Source organism: Hylobates moloch, unplaced genomic scaffold, assembly GCF_009828535.3.
Source record: "Hylobates moloch isolate HMO894 unplaced genomic scaffold, HMol_V3 SCAFFOLD_10, whole genome shotgun sequence".
Lineage (NCBI taxonomy): Eukaryota > Metazoa > Chordata > Mammalia > Primates > Hylobatidae > Hylobates > Hylobates moloch.
The window spans coordinates 73,859,111-73,876,200 of NW_026652285.1; the positions used below are offsets into that span (position 1 = coordinate 73,859,111).

The window sequence follows — 17,090 nt, forward strand, 5'->3', positions numbered from 1 at the left end:
CCCAAAAGAACCACAGAGATCTATGACTTCTCCATAGGCACTAAATTCTCCCTGATTAAAACTAAAATGCTATCAAAGTGAATTTGAAAAGTGAAAAGGGAATTTTGAAAAATACTCAAAAAATTAAATCACATAAACCTATTACTTTCAAAGGCAAAAACTGCAATTACTTGTGCACCAACCTAATAGTTTCATCAGACATTAAGACACACGCATGTGTGCATGCATGCTAATTCTCATGGTTTGTTCTGGGCATGAATCTGCCTCTGTTTTTTTCTGATAACCACTGACAAGAAGGTAGGCATAGCGGATAGGATGATTCCCATAGTCACCTCAAAAAATTAGAATTCAAACTATAGAGTTGCGTTTGTGGAGCTGCATGAATTTATGAGCCAGCTTTCCTCTTTATCTTTCACCTCATCTCTCCACAAATCCTATACACCAACGTCCTGGGACTCCTTATTCAGGGTGCATTCCTTCAAACAGAAATTTTTCTCCCTATCACCTTCTCCCCTAGGGCTTTAATAAACAGTATTGCCTCCCTCTGCCAGGATTCTTACTAGCTTCAATCTCTCTCTTGAACTCTGGCTCCATGTTTCCAAATGTCCGTTGGATTTAACCTAAATATTCAAAACAGATTTAAAAATGCTATAGAGCTGGAGGCCATTATCCTTAGCAAACTAACACAGGAAGGGAAAACCAAATACCACATGTTCTTTCTTATAAGTTGGAGCTAAGTGATGAGAACTCACAGACACATAGAGGGGAATACACACTGAGGCCTATAGGAGGGTAGAAGGTGGGAGGAGGGAGAGGATCAGGAAAAACAACTAATGGGTACTAGTCTTAATACCTGGGCGAGGAAATAACCTATACAACAAACCCCCACGACAGAAGTTTACCTATGTAACAAACCTGCACATGTACCCCTAAGCTTAAAAGTTTAAAAAATGCCATGCATGAAACTGAACTGACTGCCATATTTTCTAGCCCGTGAACTGCTGTTTCTCTGCTTCCTTGAATGTACCAGCATCTTCTCAGACACTCAGGCCTGCAGCTCTGAAGGTGTGACTCTTTGTTGCCTCTCCCAACCAATTAATTGCCAAGTCCTGCTGATTGGAACACAATATTTCTCACATCCTTTCTTCAGTGACCAAATCTATATCGGTGACCAAAGCTATAATTTCAGCTCTGTTCATTTTCTTTCTCTTGTAATCTTGTTTGCCTGCTGCTGAAGCAGCCATCCTAAATGGATACCACTATACTGTGCTATTCTATTGTTCAAAAATGGCCATGGATCTATATTGAAGTTCACTCTTCTTAGCCTGACATCAAAGATCCTCTGTTATCTCAATTAAGCTTACTTTTTCCAGACTTGGATCTTACCTCCTTCCACTCCTGTAACCTATGCTGTAGCTAAATTGGATTCCTCATATCTTACCTGTGCTTTATAATTCGTATTACCTATATACTTTATACTATATACGTATATACTTTATATTATAAGGAGCAGAATGAATTGCTTGGAGGTAATACATTATATTACAAAATAGGTAATATATACTTTATAGGTAATATAAAGTATTACCTCCAAGCAATTCATTCTGTTCCTTCACTTAGGATGTCCATTTCTCCTCCCTGGACACACATTCTGAATTCTTACTATTATTTAAGAATAGGCACAAATATTACTTTATTAATTAAACTGTCTTCCATTGTAATGAGTTGAAGGTGATCATTCTTTCCTTGAACTTGGACAGTATTTCATCTGTTGCTAAACTTTGGCGTATTTATAACCTTCTAAGTTGCTTCTCCTTTTGTTTATGTCTTTTCTTCCCTAATTGATTGAAGTCAAACAATTTGACTCATTTACCTCTGAATTGCTCTACATTATTCAGTATAAGAAATGGTATAGGCCCTCCTCAAGGAATTTCGCATTAATAGGAGAGAAAAGCACTCATGTGAGTAACTATGGTATAATAAGAGTACATTCTGAGTGACTGACGGATGTGGAAATAATTTTTATCTTGTATCTGTTTGACAGTGAGGACATTATGTAGTCCACATAATATGACATATTTGGATGAAAACTAAAAAATTCTGTCACAACAATTATTCTTCCTAAATCCTGGGGTCAAGCGTTGCTTAGCTAAGTAATCTGGGTATCTTTTTATGGAAATAAGTTAACCTATAAAAGAGATATTTTAACGTAGAAACAACGCTAGTACACACATATACATTTTTAGGAAACTTAGTGGAAATTCATTTATTATCTCAAATTGAAAATAGTTTAGATTTAGGTTTGTCCCATTTCATTAAGAACTCAGTAGTTGTAATGCAAAGTTGACTTTGTCCAGTTCTGCTGGCTTTGTCTTGTGGACTGGGTTAGACTTATTAAAAAATTTCACTCTTTATTCTGGTAGAGTCAGAGATGAAATAATTATTTCTTTTTGCTTAAAAATAATTTTACTGGTGTGTATAGCTTGTCTTTATAGTTTTATTTTTAATACTTTAGCATAATCGCTGTTACAGCTTTTTCATGCATAGCATCCCTGGCTTAATTTTGGCAATCACTGGTTCTGATAAATGAAACTCTAGTTAGTATTGTGTTCATCTTTTTGCATAAGATAATGGCCTGAAATCTCCATAACAGGCATATATTAGTTTTTTTTTACTAGATCAGACTAAATACTTTTAATTTTGAGCTAATAATTTAGGAGTCACTTTGTTGAGATTCTCACAAATAATCTAAGTTTCTAGTGAGGCTGGAAAACCTCCAGAAGATTTACAGGACTCCTGGGGCAAAGAAGAAACAAAGGCTGCTGATGCTAGTGCAGAATGTGAATGCAGAAGCATCACCAACATCTCCCTTTAGGGTGATGCGTTTCTTTATGCTAATGATTTTATTTGTGTTCACTGAATTCCAGCTCCTAACATAAAGCCCTGAGTATTCACTGAGAAGTTACAAAATTTCTTGCCTAATCAATGAGGCACTGTTGGCTGAATCCTCTCACGAGGTTCATGTCACTTATCAGGAGGTTTGCAGTATATGGGTAAAATTTCTTACATTCTTTTGGTTGCAAAACAGAACTTACATCCAATTGAAACCATCTATGAAAAATCTTTAAAGCTGCCACCAGCCCTCTGGGGCATTCTATCATTTAGTAAAGATAGCTACAAATGTCCTACTTGTTGATGCTCTATGAAATTAATTTTAAATGTTTAATAGTAACTTACGGTAAATAGTTCAATACATTGAGACTTGGTGTGTGACAAGGGGCATTTGGAAAAGCATGTGAATGTTTTATAATTTGAAAGGCTCAGCTTAGCTCAAGTTGCTTTAAACATGGTATGTCCTGAGTGTGCCTGCTGAATTGAACCTTTCTCCAGTCTCTACTTAATGTATCCTACATATTGGATTGCACTGCAGCTTCAGATCTGCATTCTGTTTCCCATCAGGACTGCAGTACTCCCTCGAGCTCTGTTCTAATTGCTTTGGTCCCTGACAGTCCCCTCTCTCTAGTCCTATTGGGCTGGGCTAATTTTCTCTACCCCAGGTCACTTAGAGGGGCCCTGGTTCAATCCAGAGAGAACATGGACATGGCTGTCCTTACCTAAGTATTACCTGCTTTGGATGTTTACCTGAACCCTACACTTCCTCTTCCTTCTACCCTTGGGGTCAGATTTCTAGGATATCAAGGGTATCCTGGATAGACAAAATCTTGACACTCCCCAAAACTTCTCAGTCTTTTTGTTTCACTTATGAAACAAATAATGAAATATTTAGTTCAATCAGGCAACAGGCTTTTGGACTAGTCTCTGTACTTGGCTGAGAGAATATTCTTGTGTTAGATGGAAGAACATGAGCATACTACAGCAGAAGATACAACATATGGAATTGTAATGGACAATCAAGAAAGCTAAAGTAAAAGGAAGTATTACCTTGGGGTCATGTATTCCAGAAAGCTCTTCATAGATCTTCTCACCTACCATGACAGCAGCCAAGTTTGCTGTGTATGTGGAAAGGCAAAACATACAGAAAATGGCCCAAAGGTTCATTAGAAACCTTCCAGTCCAACATTTTGGAGGTTTGATGGCCACTGTTCTGCCAAACAAGAGGGCATAACAGACGTTCAAGGCTGAAGAAAAGGAGAAGACTTTACTTCTATTTCGCCCCTTGGGAGTCAAACCAAATGGACTCTTCCATTCATATAGAGTGAGGAAGATGGCAGTGATGTGCAGAGCCACAAAAATCCCCAGCCACATTGTCCAGTGGAGTGGCCACATGAAGGCTCCAATGGGAGCTGCTGTATCTCGGGTCCTCACTAAGATGCCCAAGCTGGTGGAGAAGAAAGGGCTGGTGAAATCTATCACCTGGCTCCGTGCAGTATTGATGCTAAAGGAAGTGACTGCCATGTGGGCAGTCCCACTCAGGAGATCACCCACTAGCCCAGTCCAGTGCCCATTTTTCCAGGCTCCATACTTTCCATCCCCTACAATATAGAGGTCGAAGTCAAAGTTCATGTCTTCTGCTATCTTTTCCAGCAGATCAATGCAATATCCATAGCAGCACTTCTTGAATTTAATGGGCACTGTATCATTACCGCTATGGAGGCTGCTAAAAAGGCTGTCCAATGTGGAAGCGTCATTAGTCATGGGGTCTAAACAGAGTTGGCCAGCAGGGCACAAGCCTTCATCATCTACCTCCCTTGTGAAGACAAAAGGATGCTCAATCAGGGTAACCACTCTCAAGTGTAGCTTACTTGGATGTTGGAAGTGGGTTTTGTGTCTCTGGGCCTGCTCTGGCCATATTCCATAGTCCATGACAATCTTTCCCTCCTGCCAGGTGCCCAAGCGGGTCCACATTGGCTTTCCCATGGGGTCATGTTGAAGATTCCAGATGAAAAAGTTGTTTTCTGAGCTGACGATGGTGGAACCTTTTACTCTGATGGAACCACTGAGGCCTCTGAAAGTGGTATTGGCTAGAAACCTGGGAAAGAGAAGCAAAGGCAAAAAGTAAGAAAAGAAGTGAGGCCAAAGATAGGAAGCAGTGTTCATCTTTGCTTCCTTGTCTTAATAAAAATAAATTCGAATTTTTATTTAAAAAGATAGTGCCTATAATTTCTTCAGATGTTAATAAGCTGGACTCATTCTCTATTATAAGAGTAAAGTCCTATTGCATTAAGCAAATGAGATTTCACTCTCAGGTCTAATATTCTAGCCAGGTGCTTGACTCTTAGTCTTACTCCAAATGTTTTAATTCCTAGTTAAGACATGTGTTAACCATTTTCTGTTGTAAACTGTTAATTGCATATTCTCACAACTTTTCAAGCTATGAAGATTTTCAGCATCTTTAACATATCCTACTTCTATTGTTGACTATGTTCAATTGTAACTACACCTTCTATTTATCTATGTATCTATCAGTCTATCTAGATATTTGGCACAGGGAATGAGATTAAAAAGTATGCATATACTTTAATAATTGCTTAAACACTGCATTCATAACATTAGAAAATAGCCAAATCTTGTCACCAATGTTTCTTCTTGTAGAATGAAATCAGTTAACATATCTGTCCCCATGAGGCTAGTTGAAGCTGCATGTTGGATCTCATCCATGGAACAAAGAAAAAGATGATAAATCAACTTGCAGTTTTAAGGATAGCCTCAGGCTAGCCTCCCTCCAAGTCATTAGAGAGAAACAATTGGCCCTGGTTCTAGAGAGAGCTTATGCCAGAAGCCACAGAAAGGAAAATTACCAACTAAATAACATAGTGATTCCAAACCCTGTGAACTAGGGCACTTACAGTATATGTTCTGATATGGACTAGACAGAAAAACTAGACTAATATGGCTTGGTCTTAGCCTCTGTCTTTCTTGAGTCTGGGAAGATTAGACAGCAAGAGGTAACATATAAGCTTGTGGCATATTAGTGGCAATAATAAAGATTAATGTGGCTTGTGGCCTTGTGTTGGATAAAAGCCCAGGCTTTGGCATCAGATCCACCCCCATTTGAATATTGGTCTAGCCACCTGCTAACATGGCCCTTGAACAATTTACTTAACTCTATGCTTTAGTTTTGTCACCAGCAAAATAGAGAAAATACTTCCTTCATTACAAGAGTTGGAAATAATTTATGTAAAGCACATGCTACATCTAACATGGAACAAATATTCCAGATTTGGTAACTCTGACTTAATGTCATTCAAGGTTTTTTCAGTAAAGCCTGTCTCCAGGTTACTTTTTCCAATAATTTTAATAAAATTTTTAAAGTTGGAAACACAAAGTATTGCATTATGATAAATCCATGGCAGTTACTCAAGATACATTTCAAATTAAAAGAAATTAAATTGAAATGTGAGTGGAACACAGTAGGTATTTTGAAAAATCAGATGATGTAAGTGTAGGCTCTTAGCAAAACACATTTACCCATTGCCTGTCACAAATATTACTCCATAATTTACAAATGCAGATAGAAGTAATAAGACATTATGTTGCCACAGAAGGGACATAGAAAAATCAGAAAGTGTGAAGTACGTACTAATTTTCATTAGCGATATAAATGTAAATCACATTTGAAGATGCTACTATCAATAAATGCAGTGAAATTGTTCATTTTGGAAGATTGCGCGTAATGGTAATTATTCATGTTAGTACTCCGCAGTGGGATTCTACCACTTAAATTCTATTTTGCAACAAGTAATGAAGTCTCAGCTATCTTAGATTTTGAAATAGTTTTCTGCTTCTTTAGAGAAGGAGCCAAATCATTAAAATATACAGATTAATCAATTGATAATTACCTAGGTACTATAAGGGAAAGCTGATACACTTGTTTATAAGAAATCTACTTTTAGATTTGTTAAAACACACACATATGCACACTTGCTTATATAAGAAATAAACGGTTAGTAGTAAGTAGGTTAATTTCTTCTGGTCAATTTACTGATCAGGAAAGTAAAGAAGTTGTGGAAAGAGGAACCTTTCGTTATTCTAAGAATGTTTGAGGCTTAATGATTATAGATTCTTAACTGGATGGACCCTTGAGAGACTACCTTTGACCAAATATATGCTTAAACCATATCAGAAAAAGGCACTAGAAATCTTCAGAAAATCAACTCCGTCATTCCAGTAAAACTTATTTCTGATTCTTGGTATTAAATAACATTTAGGATGGCCATGATAGAGGGACAAGGCCCAGTTGTCTTCAAGCCAGTCATTTTCCAAAGAAGGCAAATCAATAGGGACCTGAATGTCTCCAGTTTTCCCAGCCCAGAAAATCCAATGCTTGTATCACTATTGGCTCCAAAAAATTGGGTCCCACAGAATCACCATTTATGACAGATTATTTGTGTCTATTTCATTTTTAGTCTTACGATAAGGGTGAATCAAAATAATCTCATGAAAGCTTTAGTTATAGTCACCTGTACTAATGGAATGACAATGCATAGCAAAATTTAAATGCTAACTAAATTAGTTAAAATATCAAAAGGCTGAAATCCTGATTTTGCTTAAATTGAATTCCATCACATTCCTTTTTTATCTTGCCCTTTACTCTTCTTGGATAAACAAGAAGAAAAATCAGGAATAGTTTTACTGGCACCATAAACTGACAAACTCCTGGGCACTGTTCCAACACTAGAGTTACAGGGATGAAAGACAAACTCATTGGTCTCAAGGAGCTCAAGAAGCTCAAAGTCTAATTCTGGGGAGAGAGAAAGTGAGCAGGCAATTCAGACCCACCTAAAGAGCATCATGATAGAGGTAAATCTGGTGTCACTGGAACAGAGAGCAAGAGCACCTGCACATTCTACTGTAGGGTGCCAAGGAAAGCGTCCTAGAGGAAGAAGTGCCAGAGCTGAGTCTTGAAGAAGGAACTACAGTAAGCCAGGAAGAGAAGCTGGGAAATGATGTTGTCATCTCAAGGAGATACAAATACAAAGGCCAGAGACAGAGAGTGTGAGCTGTTTGACGATAAGAGATGAAAAATAAGGAGGGAGATGAGGATGGGAAATGAATTACATCAGATCTGAGGCTACAGTGAAGACAACAAGGAGGCATTGAGGGGAATTTGTCTGGGGGGAGACATCCTCATTCGATTTAATTTTACAATGATTTTTTTCCTTGCTAGTTATATAGGACATAGTCTGGAAGGAGGAGGGGACTGAACATAAGTCCACATGTGAGGAACAATGCTTCTTCCTTCTTTCTTTTGCTTCCTCTCTTACTCTCTCTCTGCTAGTTTCGTAAAGGGCTTAAGGTGGTAAGGGCTAAGGCAGTAGCAGAAATGGAGAGGAGATGATATAATCAAGAGATATTTTGTCTTCAAAAAGGAAAGCAGTGATTTAAGAGGGCCACATGTACACGGTTGCAAACTTTACTAAGAATGTGTGGAACTCAGCTTGACAGAAGGTCATACAAATAAGACCTGTTAGTATTTAGTTGAATATAAACTCAATGTAAGCCCATATAGCAATGTGGGCATAAAAAAGTAACCTTAAGTTCCTTTAATAAAAATTTAGAGCCTGGATCAAAGGGAACAATAATACTACCATTCTCTGTGCTGATCAGATAACTGCTCCAGCCTGGATATGAACTCTAAACAAATCTTCCAGGGTCAGGAATGTTATGAAGAAAGGTAAGAAGGTGGAAAATGTAAGAGGAGGTAGTAAGCATAATAATCTGATTGGAGAGCAGGGTAGAAAAATATTAGAAAATAACATAGGGAAAGCAGGTTGCAACTAGACTATAGAGGCCTCATGTACCTGTTTTACGAGATTGGATCTTATTTTAGTAGGAAAAGGGGAACCATGAAGATTACTGAGTAGCATAATTACTTTAACAGAGATCTACATTAGTTAATATTGGTCTGGAGGCAAGTAAAATACACATATAGGAAAGAGAAATGGTGACTAAGAGACCACTTACAATATCTTTGTCATGGTTGGTAAGGGCCTGGATCTAACTCCATGAGTGAGAACCTTGTTTAGTGAGTGTTTAACAAAGTAGTTCAGGTATTCATCTTTTTTATCAACAAACCTCCCAAGATACCATTCCCCTTAAAAGAATGAGGCTTACTAATGAATTTTTCTTTATTAAAATCTCCCAATATGTCACTAATTAAGAATGTGTTGATTTGCATAACAGCTGAGATAAAATCTGCACTTTGCAAATTACTTAGAAAATGTTTTTGAGACAGTTCACAGTATAAGCAAGATCAATATTTAATATATTTAAGACATATTTTAGAAGCCATATTTGCATGCAAAATGTTGACATCCTAATTAAAGTATTTTCTTATTTATTCATCATAAAATGAGCAACACATCACACATTCAATCATCTATTTATTCCACAGTACTATGTGCCAGGCACTGTCCTAGGTTCTGGGGATGTAGTAGTGAAGTAAGACCACAATCTATGCAGCCTATATTCTATTGAAGGAGACAGAATACACATGATAAATAGGTAATACATGTAGGATTTAGACCTGGCACAATGTTGACATAGGAGGGTTTTTTTTTTTTGTAATTTTAAAAGGTTTGAGCTCTGATTTATTGTGTTTTTCACATATAAAAAATCTGCTGCTTAAGTTTATAGCCTGTTTTGGATGCTGAAATACTGTCATTTTGGGTAAATATTCTATGTACTAATCAAAATGGGTGTACATTCTCTGTGAAATGTTAACTGCAGTTAATACATTGATTATCTTAATGTATTAATTACATTAGTCAGGTGTTATTTTTACTTTTTGTAACTTGCTCTAAAATTTGCTAAAGTTAAATAAAAATCTTCCACTACAAATAATGTTGCCCTTTTCTTAGAGATTTTAAGAATTGTTGCCCCCCTGATTTTTCTTGTCTTATTTGACACATCAAGTTTTATTAGTATTATGTTTTTATGTTCATTATTAATTTGTATTTTTTCTTGCTGTGGAAATACCTCTGAAATAATTCCATTGTTTTCAGCCTTCATTTCTGGCTACATATTAATCTACTTTTGTGTTGTTTAAATGCATCACCATCCTTATGTATCTTCTTTCATGACCTAGTTATTTATAGATTATATATTTCTACTTCAGTAATTTTTCACTCATCAACTTGTCTCTTTGTATATCTGCCTCTCTTTTTTTGTTTCTTTTAAATTGCCCTATTACCTTTTCTTTTTCCCCCTGTTTATTACCTTCCATTAATCATATCTGTCTATGTGAGTATCTATTTTGTACTACAAGGCCTTAAAATTAATTTTTCCCCCTTGGAACTGTCTTTGTATCGTTAAACATATCAATATCCTCTTTCTCTTATATCTTGAAAACTAAGCTGAATTTCTTTTCCCAGGATCATCTCATCATATTCGATATTTCCCCCCTGAAGAATGAGGGATTTGCTCATGCTGCATAAAGCTCTATCAATTTTTTTTTCTGTGAGAACTTCATTTTGATTTTTTGCTTTTGCCTGATGAGGAACCTTTAAGAATATTATTACTAGTAACATTCCCTCAAACTCCCTTCCTACCAGCATCACCTAGTTCTTGTTAGGGTTACTGAGTTTACTTGTCAGGATTACTTGCTCCTATACAAGGAATTTAAATATTTGCTTCTTGGTTACTTTTAATTTAGCTTTGGATCTACCAACTATTGGCATGTAGTAGAAAACCCAGCTCAATAAAGTCCTTTTCATGTGAGAAAAGAAATATTCTTAAGCCTTCCCCTTTTCCTTTTTTTTTTTTTTTCTGGGAGAAAGAGAAATTTGAGATAGATGTTCAGTAATCCCATCTTTGCTTAATGTGATTCATATCTACGACGAATCTTCTAATTAAAAACTCACATTCTCCAGAGTTCTACACTTTTGCATTTGTCACAAGTTCACACTTATGTAGTCTTTTTCTCCTGCTCTTTTTCATTCAAGAACCCCAAGCTATTCTCTCTTTGGATTGTCTTTTAGAACTCTTACAGCCAATTTTGATATTTCACAAAGTCCACAGACCTCCAGTTATCTGAGTTATTTACTATACATAGTTTACATTTGTGTTTTTCCATGTGTATATTTCTTAATTTTTAGGGCTTTCCCCTAAACTCTCTGATTTCCTAAATTATTCTCATTTTACACCTCTTCCTCTGGCTCCCCTCCCTAAAGTATTCTCACTGTTTGTGGCATGTGGGTTAATCTACAGTTAGCTCATTATTTCTTTAATACTCTTTCTCTTATTTTATTTTTTCTGAATGTTTTGTTTTTCTCTCTCCCCCCTTCTCTCCCTTTTCTTTTTAGTGGTTTTTGTGTAGTGGAAATGCCAATATTCTGTCCTGTTAGTGGGAGATCTTGTCTTAAAGCAGCTCTTTGACCATCGTTAGTTAATTTACTGTTTGTCGCCATTCCAGCTCCCTTCCCACTGCCTTCTGAGATCCATCTATTTACTTCCCTTTATTTTTTTATGTCTCTTTTGCCATTTTTCCCTTTTCTTACGGCCCTAGGGAACGTTTCTGTACTTGCTGGAGAGTTGTTACTAGTTCAGCTTTCATTTTGTGGCTTGTTTCACCAAAGCTGAGCCCTGTGGTATCTGCCTTTCTTTTATGATAACGTGAATTTGTCCATTTTAGCCACAGAGCTTACCTGTGGTCCAATTCTGTTCGATTTTCTTCTCCATATATGGGACAGATCTCCAAATTAAACATTAAATGTGGGTGATTTCTTGAGCTTACATGTAAAATGACTCCTTGACTGTCCTCTTACTATCCTAAAGTAGAAGAATTTGGCAGTTTATTTATCTCATCTTTGACTTTTTAGACTACAAGGCCCTCAAAGGCATGGATTTGGACCTACCCTAGATTTGGAGAGCAGCATCTTCCACAGAATTGCTGTTCTCCCTTCCCCACTGCTCTGCTTCATAACACTGCAGGCTGTCAAGCTGAAAGAGGCTTCAGCGTTTATCTAAGTACCTATCTCACTGAGTCATTTTGACTCTTAGGCACAACACAGTGCTTGGCCAGGGTAACTGCTCAGTAATGTTTTGGGGTAAATGCAATTAAACACGTGTCTTCTGCTCAAATCAGACATGTATCTCTTAGAGCGATCTTCATCACTTTGTCAGAAGAATGGGGCTCACTAAGTCAGGAAGCATTTGTGTTTGTAATTTACAAATTGTTTGAAGGATTAAACTTTCAATACATTTTCCTCCTGAATAATGGAGAATATAAAAAATTGAAGTTAGTTCAATGGGGAACCTCTCTGATGAGAAGGAGTTTAATAGGGTTTGGAAATTGCTAAATTTCCATCCTCAGAACAGAAGGCCCTGCACACTGTAATCCCTGATTATGTCATCTTTTAAAATTGCATACAAGGCTCATCTTTTAAAAAATATTTCTATCAGTTAATGTCAACAGCAATTTAGTAATATATTAGCATATATGTACACATATCTGAATCATTTGGGTCTATGTTTGTCAATATCTGCAAAATTCAATTACTTATAGGTGAAACTGTAGGGTGGAAGGAGAGCTCCTACCTTTCTTGAAGTTTTCACCAAGAAGAGAACAATACTAATCTATGTGGTGGGGTCATAATTTAATACATGTTTTGTGCTGTGTAACTGTTGGTGTGTATGAGGGGCTTGCTACATCAAGAAGTCATACACACATACATGGTAATCTCTTTTTCTTGCTTCCATGTGTTGTAACTGGCAAGCTGGCACTTTTTTCTCTCCGTGTTTTCTTCTCTGATATGTTACCTAACAGTTTGATTTATTCCATACCCCTATAACATTGTCCTTACCTTTTGCTTTTTGGTATGACCCTTGACTCTTCTATACAATTATGATCTCTGCCTAGCCCTTGAACTGTTCCTGGTCACACTGTGAAACATCACAACTCAATTCATTCTGGCTCTTTGGATCTGGCCCCAGTGCTAGCCAAGGTGTTGATGTCCCTTCAAGTATTGCCTTGGCATAGCCCTGGCAATAAGACATTATGCAGTATTTACCAGTCAAACATCTATCCTAAGGGTTGTAGGGTATGCAGATTGAAGTGGTCTTGAGAGAGAAATCTGAAAATCAGAGTAGAGCTTCAGTATTACTCTGCATAGTTTCGTACTTTTTGGCAGATTTCCAGATTTTACAGTAGTTGAATATAAAGTGAAAAAGTCAACCAAGAATACAGTTCCTTCTCGGGCACATAAAAGCTTGGAAGCTCTCCTAATTGGGAAACATTCCACAGTTTAAAATCTGCTGAATCCTGGATTAAGTAAATTTGAGCTGAATTCATCAAAATAGAGTCTTGAGGGAATATACATTTTCCAGTGTCCCTTATGTGAGGCCCCCCCCATCCCGCCCCACGGTGACTTAGGGAAAATTTTAGACTTATCTCTTGGCATGACTTAAGTGACCTGCAGCAGAGGTAATTTCAAAGAATTCCAGCCAGATGATTCCACTGACAAGGGTTCCTATTGAAAACATCTGAACACACAGATCTTTTTTTTTTTTTTAAATGGTGTTACAAACATTTACTTTATTATTATTTTTTTAAATTAATTAATTAATTACTTTTTTATTATTATACTTTAGGTTTTAGGGTACATGTGCACAATGTGCAGGTTTGTTACATACGTATCCATGTGCCATGTTGTTTTGCTGCACCCATTAACTCGTCATTTAGCATTAGGTATATCTCCTAATGCTGTCCCTCCCCACTCCCCCCACCCCACAACAGTCCCCGGAGTGTGATGTTCCCCTTCCTGTGTCCATGAGTTCTCATTGTTCAATTCCCACCTATGAGTGAGAACATGCGGTGTTTGGTTTTTTGTCCTTGCGATAGTTTACTGAGAATGATGTTTTCCAGTTTCATCCATGTCCCTGCAAAGGACATGAACTCATCATTTTTTATGGCTGCATAGTATTCCATGGTGTATATGTGCCACATTTTCTTAATCCAGTCTATCGTTGTTGGACATTTGGGTTGGTTCCAACTCTTTGCTATTGTGAACAGTGCCACAATAAACATACGTGGGCATGTGTCTTTATAGCAACACACAGATCTTAAGTGTTGATCCCTGAGATTCATGAACCCAAACATGTCTTTTCTAGAAGTATCAACACCTTAGTAGCTCTATCAGAGAAAGTTAACCTAGGAGTAATAGTTAGGCATACTAGATCAGCCATAAGCAATGTGTTCTTCTCGGGACTCCAGGGAGCTAGTGTTAAGCAGCCTCCAACCCCTGGCTTCCATGTTTAATGCAAGTGCATTTCTTTTAAGTACATGTTGAAATATGTGGGTTAACCAGTTTGTGTTGGTAGTGGTCCTTAGGACAAGAGTGCTTATAAAATTTAAGAACAATTAAGAAGATTACTGTATGCAGATGTGATTTATATAGCTTCAGGCTGAAAGAATATAAATTAAAAAGTAATAGGATCCCAATTAAGGAAGGCTTATACTAATTCTGAAAGAGCCTGGAATATGGATTTAGATAAACTGGTTTAAATCTTCCCCTACAAAGTAGTAGCTGAATGACCTTAGGCATACTACTTAACTTTTTGAGATAGGTATCCTTATACTTAAGGAAATTAAAGTTTATGGCGTTTAAATAACTATAACATGGTCACAATGCCACTAAGTTATGGTGACAGTGGACAGAATATCCAAAATTAGAATTATAGCATTCAGCCTCAAGTTCTTCTGGAACTCTGCTAATGTTCAGGAATAAATTGTGATGATTATCAATTTATATGTTGGGTTTTTTGAACGGACATTTGTTTGATTCATTTTTTTGAAGATTTTCTAATTCTTCACAATGCCTGGCACATAATAGTTTCTTAACAATATATGCAGAATCAATAATGAAAACATTTATTATTAATAAAAGGCCAGTGAGTACTGATATTGCTTGACTGTGTAAGCATAAAGATAAACATAGTTTGGAGAGAAAAGAGTCTCTAGTGTGTTGAATTGTAATTCAGGGTCAACTGAGGAGGGAGGCCTAGAAATGCTAGTACCAGCAGAGTATAATCACTGGTATAAAGGGTGTTATCCCAGTGAAGACTGATAACCAAACAGCCAGGTGAAGGAAAATGGATAAAACTATGAATAATTAGATGAGCATGTCTTCTCCTGGTGGAAGAACAGAAGAGGGTTGCTAGCTTCCTGACAGCATGGCCTCTTACCTTCTATTCCTTGTGTCTCCAGACAAGGGCTTGACCTCATATTAGTTAACTTCAGCAAATATATGTGAACAAAGGAATGAATTAATCACTGCCTACTTGATTCAATTCTCAAGGGATACAGAACAGAACTGCAGAAGCTGTTCAAAGAAGAAAGGGAGGATTCTACATCCCTATTAGAAGCTAGAATAAACTATCAGAACTATGGCTAATTAGTCAAAGGGTCAGGGACTTCTTAGACCAAGAGCAACAAGGTGTCTGTCAGTGTCCAGAATCTTGGGATTCTTCAAGAAAAGATAAGTGCTCATGACCAGATTATGACCAACCCATGGAGCTTTCTCTTCAGGAACAATGAATTTATTAGCACTTAGGGCCTTCAGGCAAGCATGGGCAAATCGTAATCCTGGGAACAGCAGGTAAATTCTCAAACTCCTATTCACTTTCCCCAGAGTCCGATGTTCGGAATGCAGCAAGGGAGTAAATGTGGGCAAGGCTAAAACCAATTCTGAGAAATAAAAACAATGTTTATATCCTAATGTTTAAAAAAATTACTTGCAAAGCTTTTATACCATATTACTTTATTTGGTTAATTTGTTACAGGATTATGATTTTTATAAATATGTCAGGGCTAATGTTCTGCCATTCAGTTGACATCTGCTCTGCATATAAAATGCAAATGCCTTAGCTTGGCATACAAGCTCTGTGTGGTATGTTATCAAGTTGACTACTTTTCCAGAATCATCTCAAATCCTTTTCATATGCAATTAATGCTCCAGCCATACTAAATTTATCTTTCAGGTCTTGGTGAATTTGCATATGTCATTTCCTTTGTGAATTTGTTCCAAACCTAAAAATCCCTTTTCATTTACAGGATCCAATTCCGGTGTTTTTCCCTCATCATCAAATGTCTGAGAAGAGTTAATTATTTCCCTCTGTATATCTGAATATATCTCTATTCTTATAAATCACACATCCCATTGTTTTATAACCATTTACTTACATTTCGACCTCATTCACTAGACTGTCAGCTCCTAAATGTCAGAATTCAAGTCTTCATTTTGTCTACCCAACCGTAGTTCAACACATGGTCATTGGCTAGGCAAAAACATCCATTCATATTATTCTCAAAATAATATTCCACCAATAATTGCTCCAATTAACTAACATTTAAAAACCAACTTGTAGCTGAGTGTGCTCGCTCACGCCTGTAATCTCAGCACTTCGGGAGGCTGAGGTGGGTGGATCATGAGGTCAGGAGATCGAGACCATCCTGGCTAACATGGTGAAACCCCGTCTCTACTAAAAATACAAAAAATTAGCCGGGCGTGGTGGCAGGTGCCTGTAGTCCCAGCTACTCGGGAGGCTGAGGCAGGAGAATGGCGTGAACCAGGGAGGTGGAGCTTGCAGTGAGCCGAGATTGCGCCACTGCACTCCTAGGCAACAAAGCGAGACTCCATCTCAAAAAAAAAAAAAAAAAAAAAAAACTTGTAAATATATTGTTGAAGATTGTTGAAGATCATGCTATGAACTTGGTCCCTGAATGTTTTGTCTACATTTAGTTATGATGGACATTTGCTCTGGCATGTGGGGACCTAGGAAGAATAAAATCTGTAATACCTGTAATTAAGTGTGTATAGTCTGCCATGAGAAATGACTTTTCTAATCTGAAAGCCTAGCTGAAAATGCCATGTTTTTGGTGATTTCATTAACATTTTAAGATGTTAACAGTTCTGTCAGCCCAAACTGAAAATGACTGTGTGAGAAATGAAAACTTGCATAACTCTGACATCTGCTATTCATGGCTCATTATCCTCCCCACTTTCATTATGCAGTGAAGAAGTGGGGTCAGCCTTACAAAATTTAAGAACAATTAAGAAAATTACTGTATGCAGATGTGACTTGTGGACTGAGAATAACTAACTTTCTAAAAGACTATATTAAACAAAATA

General features: G+C 37.1%; 1 protein-coding gene and 1 long non-coding RNA gene across 2 annotated transcripts in view; one reads left to right on the forward strand and one right to left on the reverse strand.

Annotated features, from left to right (window-relative positions):
* Positions 1–17,090, reverse strand: part of GRIN3A (glutamate ionotropic receptor NMDA type subunit 3A) — a 163,697-nt gene that overhangs the window by 92,030 nt on the left and 54,577 nt on the right. Inside the window, exon 3 of the mRNA XM_032164708.2 lies at positions 3,943–4,990. Within this exon, the coding sequence (XP_032020599.1) occupies positions 3,943–4,990 (1,048 nt within the window). The remainder of the gene's footprint in view (positions 1–3,942; positions 4,991–17,090) is intronic.
* LOC131384382 (uncharacterized) overlaps positions 1–17,090 on the forward strand; it is a 118,574-nt gene that overhangs the window by 56,415 nt on the left and 45,069 nt on the right. The gene's annotated exons all lie outside the window — the stretch shown is intronic.